The sequence below is a fragment of the Marmota flaviventris genome, chromosome 7 (assembly GCF_047511675.1).
Source record: "Marmota flaviventris isolate mMarFla1 chromosome 7, mMarFla1.hap1, whole genome shotgun sequence".
NCBI classification, from domain to species: Eukaryota; Metazoa; Chordata; class Mammalia; order Rodentia; family Sciuridae; genus Marmota; species Marmota flaviventris.
This window is the reverse complement of record NC_092504.1, coordinates 84,571,891-84,584,259: the sequence shown is the minus strand read 5'-3', so window position 1 is coordinate 84,584,259 and position 12,369 is coordinate 84,571,891. Positions and strand designations below refer to the sequence as shown.

General features: G+C 34.1%; 1 protein-coding gene across 11 annotated transcripts in view; it reads right to left on the bottom strand.

Moving 5' to 3' along the window:
- Window positions 1-12,369, bottom strand: part of Camk2d (calcium/calmodulin dependent protein kinase II delta) — a 312,829-nt gene that overhangs the window by 72,232 nt on the left and 228,228 nt on the right. For 8 of the 11 annotated variants that reach the window (XM_071614446.1, XM_071614444.1, XM_071614447.1 and 5 more), the window contains exon 6: window positions 10,119-10,191. In XM_071614446.1, coding sequence (XP_071470547.1) covers window positions 10,119-10,191 — 73 coding nt within the window. Of the gene's footprint in view, window positions 1-9,094; window positions 9,168-10,118; window positions 10,192-12,369 lie in introns of those variants that run through there. The other 3 variants (XM_071614448.1, XM_071614449.1, XM_071614450.1) reach the window with 3 other exon arrangements.

Sequence of the window (12,369 nt, the reverse complement as noted above, 5' to 3'; positions counted from 1 at the left end):
TCAAAATAAGCACCATGACAACATCTTCCATTTCCCTGGAACCCCTTTGTAAATTTTAAGAAATGAAGGGATTAGATGGCTAGGAAAATGAGGCTGGTTAATATATATAGCAAAGTCTATGCAGTCCAGTTCTCTGGATGAACATATGGCACTGGTATCCATATGGGAAAGTGAATCAAAATCTTCCTACTTGGCAATAAGAACCAGCAAATTTGGAATCTGTGTCTCAGACTGAAAAATATTGGGAAACAATGGACACTACAAGTGCCAAAACTATTGTTTGAAAATCTAAAAATTTAGTCCATCAAGCTGATTTTGTTTGTATGTTGACAAATAAGCAATTCCAGATTTTTTTCACCAAATTGGCTACTTTCTTCTTACTGAATTAGTCAGTTCTGTTAGTTGTTTTGACCTTGTGTAAACACAGCCCAAATAATTGTTTAATTTATTAATTAAGCCAGCCATGCAAAATAGCAAAAAACCCATAACCAGAACTTGGAAGAAATTAGGTTAAATCTATAAGAAATTGGAGTGTGGGAAAATAAGTTTTAATTGAGTTACCAGAATTAAGGCTATTGCTGCTCACTGCCATCAGATTCATCACTATCATGATAATTTGTAAATATGAGGAAACCTTTGTAACTTTTTAGGGCTGATAGGACTTTGAACTACCTCAACACTATGTAAATAATTTAGTTTAGATTTTAGGATAAGGATGTCTTCAACCTAACATTTGAAATGATTTGGAACTCTGGTTATTTATCAGTATACTGAAGTATGTATTCTTATTAAAATAGTCACATTTGACATTTTGCTTTCACAACTAAAATTTCTGTTCCACTACATTCATGCATTTTCTAATTTAATTAAGATACAATGTCCAACTTTTAATTTATGGAATAAGTAACCTAGACAAACCCCATCGATAGTAAGCAATGATTGAGTCTATCTCTTTTTGACCTTCACATTCAAAAGCATTGAGCTGTCAGAGATGGTTGCTAACACATATCTGACCTAATTTGTCAAGCACAGACTCATTCAAGGGAAGAGTTCCAATCACTTAAGGAATTACAGCCATTGTAGAACTTTTAAGTCAAATGGTTTTGAAGCTTGTTGAGCAAATGCCAATAACATTAGTAAATAAACTTTTTAAGAAATTTAATGTGTTTTTACTCTTATCACTGAATCAGAAAGCTCCTGGACAGTGCTGTGTGCACTGTGCCTTCAAATACCAACTCTCTGCCAATTCAGAAGAAATGGAACTCCTTGAGTTTTATCATGAAGGACCACTGAATGACTGGGGAAAATATCCATAATTAGAGATACCTAGAATACTTGACTGTGGGGTCATCCAGGAAAATAATAAATCCATCTGGATTGGTATTTCACCCTACACCCATGAAGACTGTTCAGCTGCAGTTATGGACAGGAAAAGGCAGGGCTATTTCAAGGGGATTGTATATGTATTTAAAAATCAGTAGCATTGACTAGCTTTACATTTATGTATATCTTCTAGGCAAACCTTAAATACAGAATTGTGGATTGTAAGCTGAAAAAATTACAAGGATTATTGAATTAATTAAAGGATTATTTGCTTTTGAATATTTTAATCAGAAGATTGCTTTAAATAGCCAGTTTCAGTGAAATGCTGAAAATATCACACAACTTCAGGCTTGACTCAGCAACTTAGAGAGACCCCCCATCTCAAAATTAAAAATAAAATGAAAAAGGGGTAGGTAGTTCAGTGGTAAAGCACCACTGGGTTCAATCCCCAGTACTACCAAAAAAGTAAAAGAATAAAAGGAAATTATACAAATTTGGTTTCTAAATAACTCTTTGTATATAATGTGTTTGAATAATCCTGTTATTGTGTTCTGTGAGGGTGTGGAATTTCTGAAGAACATTTGAAGTAGGACAGGCACATTTACTCTGACTTTTTTGAATCACTACCACTTATGTACCCTCCTTGAAAATATATTGTATGACAAAAAGTTCATTGCCAAGTAGGTTAGTTCAAATTCTGAATGCCTACAAAAAGGAAAATAATTGATGGTTATATTTCACCAAGTGGGTAAGAGTAGACTCTCTCAGCTAATAAGTGGCTGCCTCCTTAGAAAGGATGTTTATTTGCTACTATGCCACTATTTTTATCTTCTATAATGAATGAGACAGGTGAGATTAGAAAGCAAGTTCTTTCAGTGAATGAGAGTTTTCCATGGAGCACAGTAAGATGACAGAAATGGGGAGCATGATAACTAAAAAGAAATGTGAAAAGTCTGGGCTCATGTGCTGGTCCTAATTGACAGACTCTTGGAGCTAGCTAACTAGCTCCTTTATCTCTTAAATAAATATTGTAAAGCTACTAAATTATGCCTCATAAGTGTCTATGGAATGATGGAATCTGTGGTTTCATATCACAGGACCTTTGTCCTCTGTAGAGATACCATACACATTAGCGATTAGCTATGATGGTCCAGGGCAGCTGGCCATTTCAATTGTAGGACATCTAATATTTAATGAATCTATTATATTAGTCTTTATTTATTGAGATTAGCTCTAAATTCTTACAATGCAATCACTTTTGGTTTTTTTTTAAATAGATTCTACTGACATTCTCACACATAGGTTCCTTCCCCACCCCATTGCTTCCTAATGATGCAGGATTTTCCATGACATCTGGTCTCAATGTCAACAACCATTTATAGCATATCAGCTGTAATGAGCAGCAACTGTTTGTAAGTTTTGTTCTGTATTTCTATATGAATACAATGACAACTTTTCTTCAATATGATCCAAGATTTTCTTGAATATTTTCAAATACATCAAAGTACCCAGGCAAGATGTGAAATCACTGTTAGAACTGGAAGAGACTTGTTAGAACTGGAAGCAACTCAGAGAGACCCCCATCTCAAAATTAAAAATAAAATCAAATAACTCAATCTACTGAGGTTCTAAAGAGATAAAGCCAGGACTGACAGCCAGAGTCCCAATTTCTTTCCTTCTAATGATGAGATAGAAAACCTTTCTGATGTTTTAAAAATGTTTCATTCTTAAGGTGATTCACTTGATATATATGTTTAGAAGAGTTTGAAGTATTAAAAAATATGTACACTGATAGTCAAATAAAATTAGTAGAAAACTTATGAAAACCACATAGTTTTAATCTTGCTTCTCCCATAGTTTGTTAAGAAAATGATTTGGCAAGGTAATGGTCATCTTCAAAGATTTATCTGGGCACATATATGATAACTGTCCTCAATAAGACTTAACCATAGGGAATATATGTGCGAAATCACATGTATTTTACTTCTTTCTTTTTTTAGTATTATAAATATAATAAACTATTACTTTTATTATACATATTATTTCATTCTTACGTTCCCTTGGATATTATTCTTAAGGAGTAAAGACTGTCTATTAGAGTTTCTTTCCTCTATTGGAAAATCTAAATATTTCAACAAGAAGTTCACCATTCTCTTCTTTGGTATGTTTTCAGTCACTTTTTTTCTGTGCTAGAGAAGGTGTGAACAATGCTCCCAGAAATAAACAAAATGAAAATCTGTATGAATTGAAAAGCTAGAGTGTCAAGCTTGCTTATTTCATCTTGCACATAGTACAAGTGATTTGAGCTTTTATCTTTATATGTAATGAATGCCTGAGTTCTTGTCCTTAGCATAGGGAGTTTCTAGCTGAGTTTTTGATGAGAAAGCATTTTATTGTCATGAGTATGTGAGCAGGTTCACAAGAATCACTTGGTATTTCATTCTTCTTTCTTTCTTTTCCCTTCCTTCTTTCCTTCCTTCCTTCCTTCCTTCCTGCCCTCCCTCCCTCCCTCCCCCCCTTTCTCTTTCTTTCTTTCTTTCTATTTTTGGTACCAGGAATTGAACCCAGGGGTACTCAAACACTAAGCTACATCCCCAGCCGTTTTAATTTTTTTTTTTTTTTTTTTTGGAGATAGGTTCTCGCTAAATTACCTAGGGTCTTGCTAAGTTGCTGAGGCTGGCTTTGAATTTGCAGTCCTCTTGCCTTAGCCTCCTGAGGCCCTGGGATTACAGGTATGCATCACTGCATTCCTCAGCTTCTTAATTGATTTTTAAACAATGGGCATGCATTGTTCTTGCAGTGTAGTAGACTTAAAGAACCAAAGTGTAACTTCAGTGTGACTGTGCCAACTGTCCAGTTCTTTTACTGCCTCACACACACTAGGCACCCAATAAACTCTAGTATGCCTAAATGAATTATTAAAGTTTTCAAATATATAATTTGTTTCTAAAATATTTAAACATACATTATACACACATAATGTGTTCTTTAAACTTCAAACTTTTATCTAAAGATGTTTCTGAAAAAAAGTAGAATATTTGTGGTATTATAATTATTCAAAACAAAGTTAGAATTTGATATATCTACTACCTATAGTTAACAAAGATTAACTGAATGCTTTTCATCCTTCTCCTACCCCTGAAAATTAATTTCTTTTTTACTCTGATCATAAGTTTATTTCTCTGAAATAGTTTTAGAAATTCCACCCCCAAAATGTCCAGAATTATTCTCTTCATTAAAATATATATCAATATATCCTCATATCCATCCATCTATCCAATGATTTCTCCATTCAGTAATGCTGTTATTCAGAAAGGAAGCTCATAGGAAAGAAAGGAATTTCTGCTGAGGGAATTTGCAGTGTTTTGACTTGTTATTAGAAGATTCAATTGTGTATATAAAGCCTTATATCCACATTGTTATTCATGATTCAACTGATTCACAGAAATTATGTTCTGTAGGTTATTTTATTTTATTTTTTTCTGGTATTGAGGAGTGCTCTACTTTTGAACTATATCCCTGCCCCTTTTAAAAAATTATTTTGAGATAGGATCTTGCTAAGTTGTCTAAGCTTGACTCAACTTCTGATTCTCTTGCTTCAGTTTCCCAAGAAGCTGGGATTATGGATGTGTGCAACCAGGCCAAGCTTGATAGGTTTTTAAATGAGTGTTTATGACATCTGACCTAATATTTCCACATTTCTTGTGACATCAAGAATTGTCATTTGTTACTGCAAACTCTCTTTGACCTAATATTCTTTGGGAGGAAGAACTTGTCTCATATACTTACTCCCCCCAAAAACTGATTGTTTTCATATGGTCTAGATCAAATGTGGTAAATGCATATTTTTTCTTTTTTATATCTCCAGCTAGGGATGTGGCCTGTGGCAGAGGGCTGGCCTAGTATGCATGATGCCCTGAATTCCATCCCAGCACTACAAACAAACAAAACATTTTAACTACATCTCATTTTCCAAAGTCTGTTGGCCATGTCAACTTATTAATTTTCTAAGTAGGAAACCTTTTCTTTATACACTAGTCTACTGTCAAAGTATGTTGTCTCTATTCCACATTATAAGTTAAATATGCCTTATTTTCTTTATTCTTAATGATAAAAATTTTGTTTTTTCTGGAAGATTAATAGGCATGACTATTAAAGCCTTTTGATTTATTAACCATTTCCCAAATAGTTCATAAAACTAGTAATAAAATTATTTGCCCAGTATTATTTTGATCTACTCTTTGATCTCTGTAAAAGTTTCAATTCATTTAACTGAATTGAGAGGTGGTAGTAATTAACTATGTAGACTTGGAACAAAATTGCTAGGGCATAATCACATCTTACTAACTGAGTGAATTTGAATAAGTTATTTCACTTATGCTTACCAGATTTTCCCAAAGTAAACATGGAGACAATCACAGTACCTTTTGTGTAAAGCTGTTGTGAAGATTCACATTACACAGCATAGGGTTGCTAAGGTCCTGCCTTGATCCAGACTTTCCCAAAGAGTCCAGTCCTATCCTTCAGCTATAATAGTATAATTTTTCATCAGTGCTAGATGTCTCCAATACAACCTGGGTCCACATCAACTGGCTGCCACTGGCTGCATCTCAGACGATAGACTGCAATCCATGTATCCACAGGGTACTGCTTGGTGCTGTCTGGTGTACTTCTTTATGCTAATATTCTATCATTCTGGAACTTTTCCTATTACTTGTTTCTGAGACATCTTCCAGTTGCCTCAATCTTGGTTCTATGCTTTCGATCTGGTGGATTCCACGGGGTGGCAGTTAATTAAATGTTCTACTGGGATTCTTTGGTCTGAAGATATTCTCATCCTTATGTTATCCAAATATTAACATGCTCAATAATCTGTTTAAGATTGCCTTTTATATTATAAATATTTATATCATGAATATATAATTCACATACATTTGTATTTTTGGTTGAACTTCATTCATTCGAAAATTAAAAGAACATGTTGTAAGTATTTGCTAGGTTAAGGTTCTATGATAGGTATGGTGGAACAGCTATATTTCCAGTGAGAGGCATAAAGACAAATGCCATAGATGCAGTTGATAATGATAAAAAACACAAGATTTTCTATGTCTTTCTCTCTTTCTGATATGAACCAATGTGCATCAAACATTTTAACTGAATACAAACTAGCATATGAGTTGGGATAAGGAAATGAAAAAAAATATATGGCAGAGGTATACTGCAGGCCTCTGTTTATTTAAAGCCTGGTAATAAACTTCAACAGTTCATCTCTTTTCTCCATTTTACTGTATTGGTAAATATACAATTACAAGCAGAATATTTATCACAAAGAATATCTATCTTGATAAAAGGCATAAAACAAAGCTGGGATTCAGAACACTCAAGGTGGGCATATGCTGCTTCCAATGCACATGCTCTGATCCTCTTAGTATGATTACAAAATGCTCCACTGAAACAAGCACCCAGAATCAGACTCAGTGGTGGTCCACCTAAGTCATCAACTTGACAAAACTAGGACAATAATTACAGAAGTCATAACATCTCATAATTTCATCTCTGTCCTTTCCCAAGATTAGAATGAGAATGGAGAACAAAAATTCTCTTCCACTTTGAGAGAAATCTGATGGCTAACATAGCAGGCTGTTACTTTGGTAGTAATACTTTGGTAGTAGGCCTCTCTAGAAATCACTTGCCTAAGTTTTTAATTTCTGACTTTAGTTCTTATGTCAGAAAATATATTTTTCTTCACAGCCTATGTCCCAGGTTTAGTGCCATCTCTGATTAAAGTTCCAGTCTTTGAAGGGAGGACCTTATCACAGGACCCTAACCATTTGTGACTCCCACAAAATATAACTTAAAAGTTATAAAAGAGAATTCACACTTTTCACAGTTGCCTTTTTTTTTTTTTCATTCTTGGCATTACTGGGCCTAGCACAAGCTAAGCATGTGTTCTACCACTGAGCTACACCTCCAGCCCTTTTTAAAATTTTATTTTGAGGCAGGGTCTCACAAAATTATGTAGAATAGCCTCAAACTTTCTGTCTCCCTGCCTCTGCCTCCTGAGTAACTGGGATTATGGGTGTGTGTGCCACTGTGCCCCACTTATGCTTAACTTTTACAGTATATTTCAGTTTACATGACATGGAATAAAATGTTTCAAGTAATAGATTTATGAAATAGAGTATTTGATAAAATAGCACAAATATTGTGCATGTCCATATGTATTCGGTAAAAAGGAAAGTAGTATTATAAGTTCTGAGATGTAACAAAAATGAGTTATATCTGCTGTACATAGCTAGTAAGAAATTTTGGGGTGACTGCCGAAGATATGAATTTTCAAAGGAACACATTGTTTTTCCTTGATCATAATGGGTACATTTAGTATAAAATCCTATCTTGACTCAAAGAAAATGCCTTTAGACATGCCTTGGCTTTGGTAGTTAAAACTCTCAGAATCAACTGAAATCAAATGATTCCAAGAAACGTAAGTCAGTGTTTTGCAAACAAATCACATCTTCATGTAACCAACTGTTGATATTTAGAAGTATATTCTTCTAGATCACTAAATGAATGGAAACTACATATTTACAATTGATTATAGCTAGGGAAGTCTACACAAAAGAAAACAGTGTAAGTCCTTCCACTGAACACATACAGTATTAGACATTCTAAATTTGCCACTTTTATACTAATGCCTAGAAAACACTGAGGTTGTAGACAATGAATTGAAAATATGTGGTGCGATATAGTACATTAGCTATTTCCCCTACCCTGTAGTTTTCTTTCATTTAAATTTCTGGGCTTTCACTATTTTTCTGAAATACCACAAGTAAAGCTAAAATGTTGAGAGAACAGAACAGAAAATTAATGAAAGAGGAGTATCTTTTTGAACTACTTTATTTCTAAATGATCTAAAACTATCTTGTCCTCAATGGTAGTAGACCCTGAGTGAGGTCTTAAAAGTATTAGGAAGTATTGATATGAGAACATAACTTATATGCTATATACACATTATCTGATATTATATGTATTTTCCCATCTGTATTTTTAGAAGACAAGAATATCTTGGTCCCCAGGAATACAAATACATTTAGAACCAAGAAGCCCTCAATGTCCTCAGAATTCCCAGAACTAATGGTAGGGGAAAGAGAATATCAGAGTTCAAAATGGCACCCAAACATTTGGGCCAAAAGTCTATGCAATAACACTTATAATTTTGACAATTCTTTTTTAAAAATATTTTTCGTTGTAGATAGACATAATACCTTTATTTTGTTTTAGTTTTTTATGTGGTGTTGGGGATAGAACCCAGGGCCTCATGCATACTAGGCAAGTGCTCTACCATTGAGCCACAAACCCAGCCCTAATTTTGAGAATTCTTTACAAAATGTTAGTCATATAAATATTAAATAACATGTCTGACAATGTCCACAGAAAAATTTTAAAATGGAGAAGAGATCATCAGCCCTGCTGGAAGTCACATTAAATGCTACATCTATTCCTAGGAGTAAGGGAATATAGAAATCTATTTATTGTTAATGTTAGTAAATTATTTCTCTCTGAATAAATAAGAATTTATATGTCTCAAGTGTGTATTAGAGATAAGAGATTGTGGTGAGAGAAAGTGCCTGGTGAGGGAAAGTTTTGGAAGGATTCCATACATTAAGCAACAACTTTATTGCTTATATTTTTGCCTTTACAAGCATAATTGCAGCTGAACAGTCATTAGGAACTATGTGGTGGTTTAATCTTCTCCAAAGGCATTACTCACCTTCAGGTCCCGATGGACTACGCCCATCTGATGGCAGTGTAGCACAGCCTCCAGGATCTGCTGAATGCAATGACTGCATGCAAACACCAGGGGGCGTGTGTTAGTTCCAAGCTTACACTCACTGTCTGTATACCCTCAGAGAGACTGGGTTAAAGTGCAGAGCTAGCAGACAACTGGAGTTGTATTTTACCTCCTTCAGTCATGTAAACATATTGCTCAAGTAGAGTGACTACTACCTCAGAACAATCGGAATCTTGCCAGATATAAGCCCAAGTGTGGATCAACCTGTTCCAGAAAAATCCATTTTGACAATATTTCATTTGGTTCAGGAGCTCATTTCCTGGCTATAAATTCTTCCAGGAAATGAACTGGAACACAAATATAATCTCTGTAGTTATTGTGCTCTGTCTTCACCCCATGCACAAAAACTGTTTCCCTATTCTCTCCCATTTTTTCTGGTATCATTTTAAAAGCTGTTACATTAGCAGGCAAGACACCATTAAGGTTAAATTAGGATACATAATGAATTTTTGATAAATCATTAACTTTTTGTGCTTTAATTTAGCTGGCAATTATTATCTTTTGCCTAAGGGTTCGTCAGACTCAAATGGAGCAATGTGTAACCAGTTGTTCTGCTACAGCAACCCATGGTCTCAGAACAGAAGTGGTGTTTAAATCTACAGGCGGACATACATCACAGGCAGAGTTTATCTCCAGGTTAATGCGGGACAATTGAGGAAAGTCTGCCCCCAAACTGCCTCTGGTGGTTTATTGCTTGGAAACATAACAGGTTGTATTCTTCATAGTGTCCTTCCCTTTTTGCTATGATGTATATTTAGCCTGTAGATAAGCAAACTGAAAGAGCCATCATGCATTATCATTTCATCATTTACTCATTTCAGGAGAAAGTGGGAAAGGCAAAGGAACCATATTAAATAACCACCCACCCTGCCCTTTCCCAAGAAAACAACAACAACAACAAAGAATCTCCTTTGATTCAGATTTATGGACTTCATATACTGACCTTCAGGTCCCTGTGAACTATGCCATTTAGGTGACAATGATTTACACTTTCTAGAATCTGCTGTATACAATGACTGCAAAGATACAAGGGCAGAATGGAAGGGAGAACATTTTAAAGGCACATAATCACATTGAATACAAAATAAAATGAAAATTCAAACGAAACAAACAAACAAACAAAAATTGTAGCTCTTCACTTTGTTTTTAGCTTTACATCAGAATTAAATAATGTCGAATAAAGCTAATTTTGGTTCTAACAAAAATGACATCCAACATAGAATTTGTGACAGGTTCAGACAAAACAATTTGAGCTGTGTTTTTTCATTATTAATTCTACAAATTAAATCATCCAATGCAAAACTTGAAATTTCCATATTTAGGAAGAAAAATTTATAAATAATTACCAAAAATGTTCTGGGAAAATTCTCCAGAGAGATAAAATTTCTAGGTTTTTCTCATACACATCTAAACTGTTTAACATCTGAGGTCACAATTAAACATAGGTGTTGAAACAAGAGGGTAAACACAGATGAAGTGGCAGGTGAAACGAGGATTTAAAAAAAAAAAGGGACACATTTACCATTTTGACTCAGAAGTGGTGTTTCCTGTATAATATATCAATAGGAAAACTAATGCAAGTCTCCAATAACAGAGGGAGAATTTAAAATAGACTCATGACATAAAATAAACCCTCTTCAGTATAAGAATACCCTGGGGAAGGACTGGGGAGCTTGCACAAATAAATAAATAACACATATATACATCAATAAAAAATTTAAATCCCCTAGAGCACTGGTAATTGTTAAACCCACTTCTATACACTTTAGTGAAGGGAAGCTTTTGCTTATTACTATTCAAAATTCAACTTTTATGCTATTCTTAATAAAAGCTCACTAATGACAAATAGACTGCTAATTAAAATAGAAGAAATCATTTGACTGCGACCCATAAGGTCCCATGAGCTGTTATCTGACATACAATAATGCAGAACATATCACACAGATGAATTTTGTAAAAGTTCACTGTGCAGTTCAAGTGCAAGTATGAACAGAACTACATTCATTTAAGGGTGGAGTGAACAATTTGATAAGGACATTTTCAATCATTTAATGTACAAAATAATGCTACTCTAAAAGAAATTGCTGAATTTAAAAAGTAATCAGATTTATTATAGTATAGACATAAAAAATTGATGATTATGATTTTGTAGCTCAAGTTCTATCAACAGTAATAGTGAAAGAATCTCACACTGGTGGTCATTGACTATGAAGCTTATTTGAGTATTATTCATTATTTTTAAATCAAGTGAATCTTTTTTCTTCTATCATGATATTCACTTCATAACCCCCTCCCTTTTTTCCTTTCCTTATTTCTTTTTTTCTTTCTTTTCTCAAAACACAAGTATAAATTATTGGGCCTAGGGAATAATAGAAAATAAAAAAGTAAACATTATTCACCTTTACAATTTTTGACTAGTCAGGATAGATTCAACTCTTAATTTTTTTTAATTATAATTTTTGGTTTTTTGTGGTGTTCAAAACCAGGGCTTTGTACATGCTAGACCAGTGTTCTACCACTGAGCCACACTCCTTGTTTCTCAGTTCTTAAATTCTTTAGAACTACTAAGAAAACAGACTTTTACAAATGTTTTAAGGAATATACCCCTTTGTGCTTGTAACTGGAAGAGAATGCTTCTCCTTCATTTTTTTGTAGGACCTATCCTAAAAATATCCTATCGTTCATTTTCAAACTTAATGTAAGCATGCATATTAAATAATACAACTCACAGCTTCTGACCTATTGTCTATAGGACTCTTCAACAGTGAATATAGTCTCTATCTTTATTTGAGCCAATACTGTTCAAATAAATCAGCACATTTAACATAACGTTGAGAGACAAATTATATTCCCTAACTTGTTTACTACCTTGATTAAAATTATTACTCTCTCTTGGCAAATGGGCAAATGGTTACCATAGGCCTGCTCTGAGACCCCTTTTCTGGGTTTAATGAAGATTTGAGGTATACTAAATAACTAATGATTCACTCTTCATGACGCAGGTGACACAGAACTTTCTATTTGACATTGGCAGTAAAAATTCCATTAAAAAATGAGAATGTTATGTACAGATAGAATCACAGAATGACATAACAGTAGCATTAAACCAAGTAAAATCTGAAATTTGGAAATGAGCTCATGTATGCATGTGCTACTCGGGAGGGATGGGGAACCTCCACTGTCAGCAGAATATC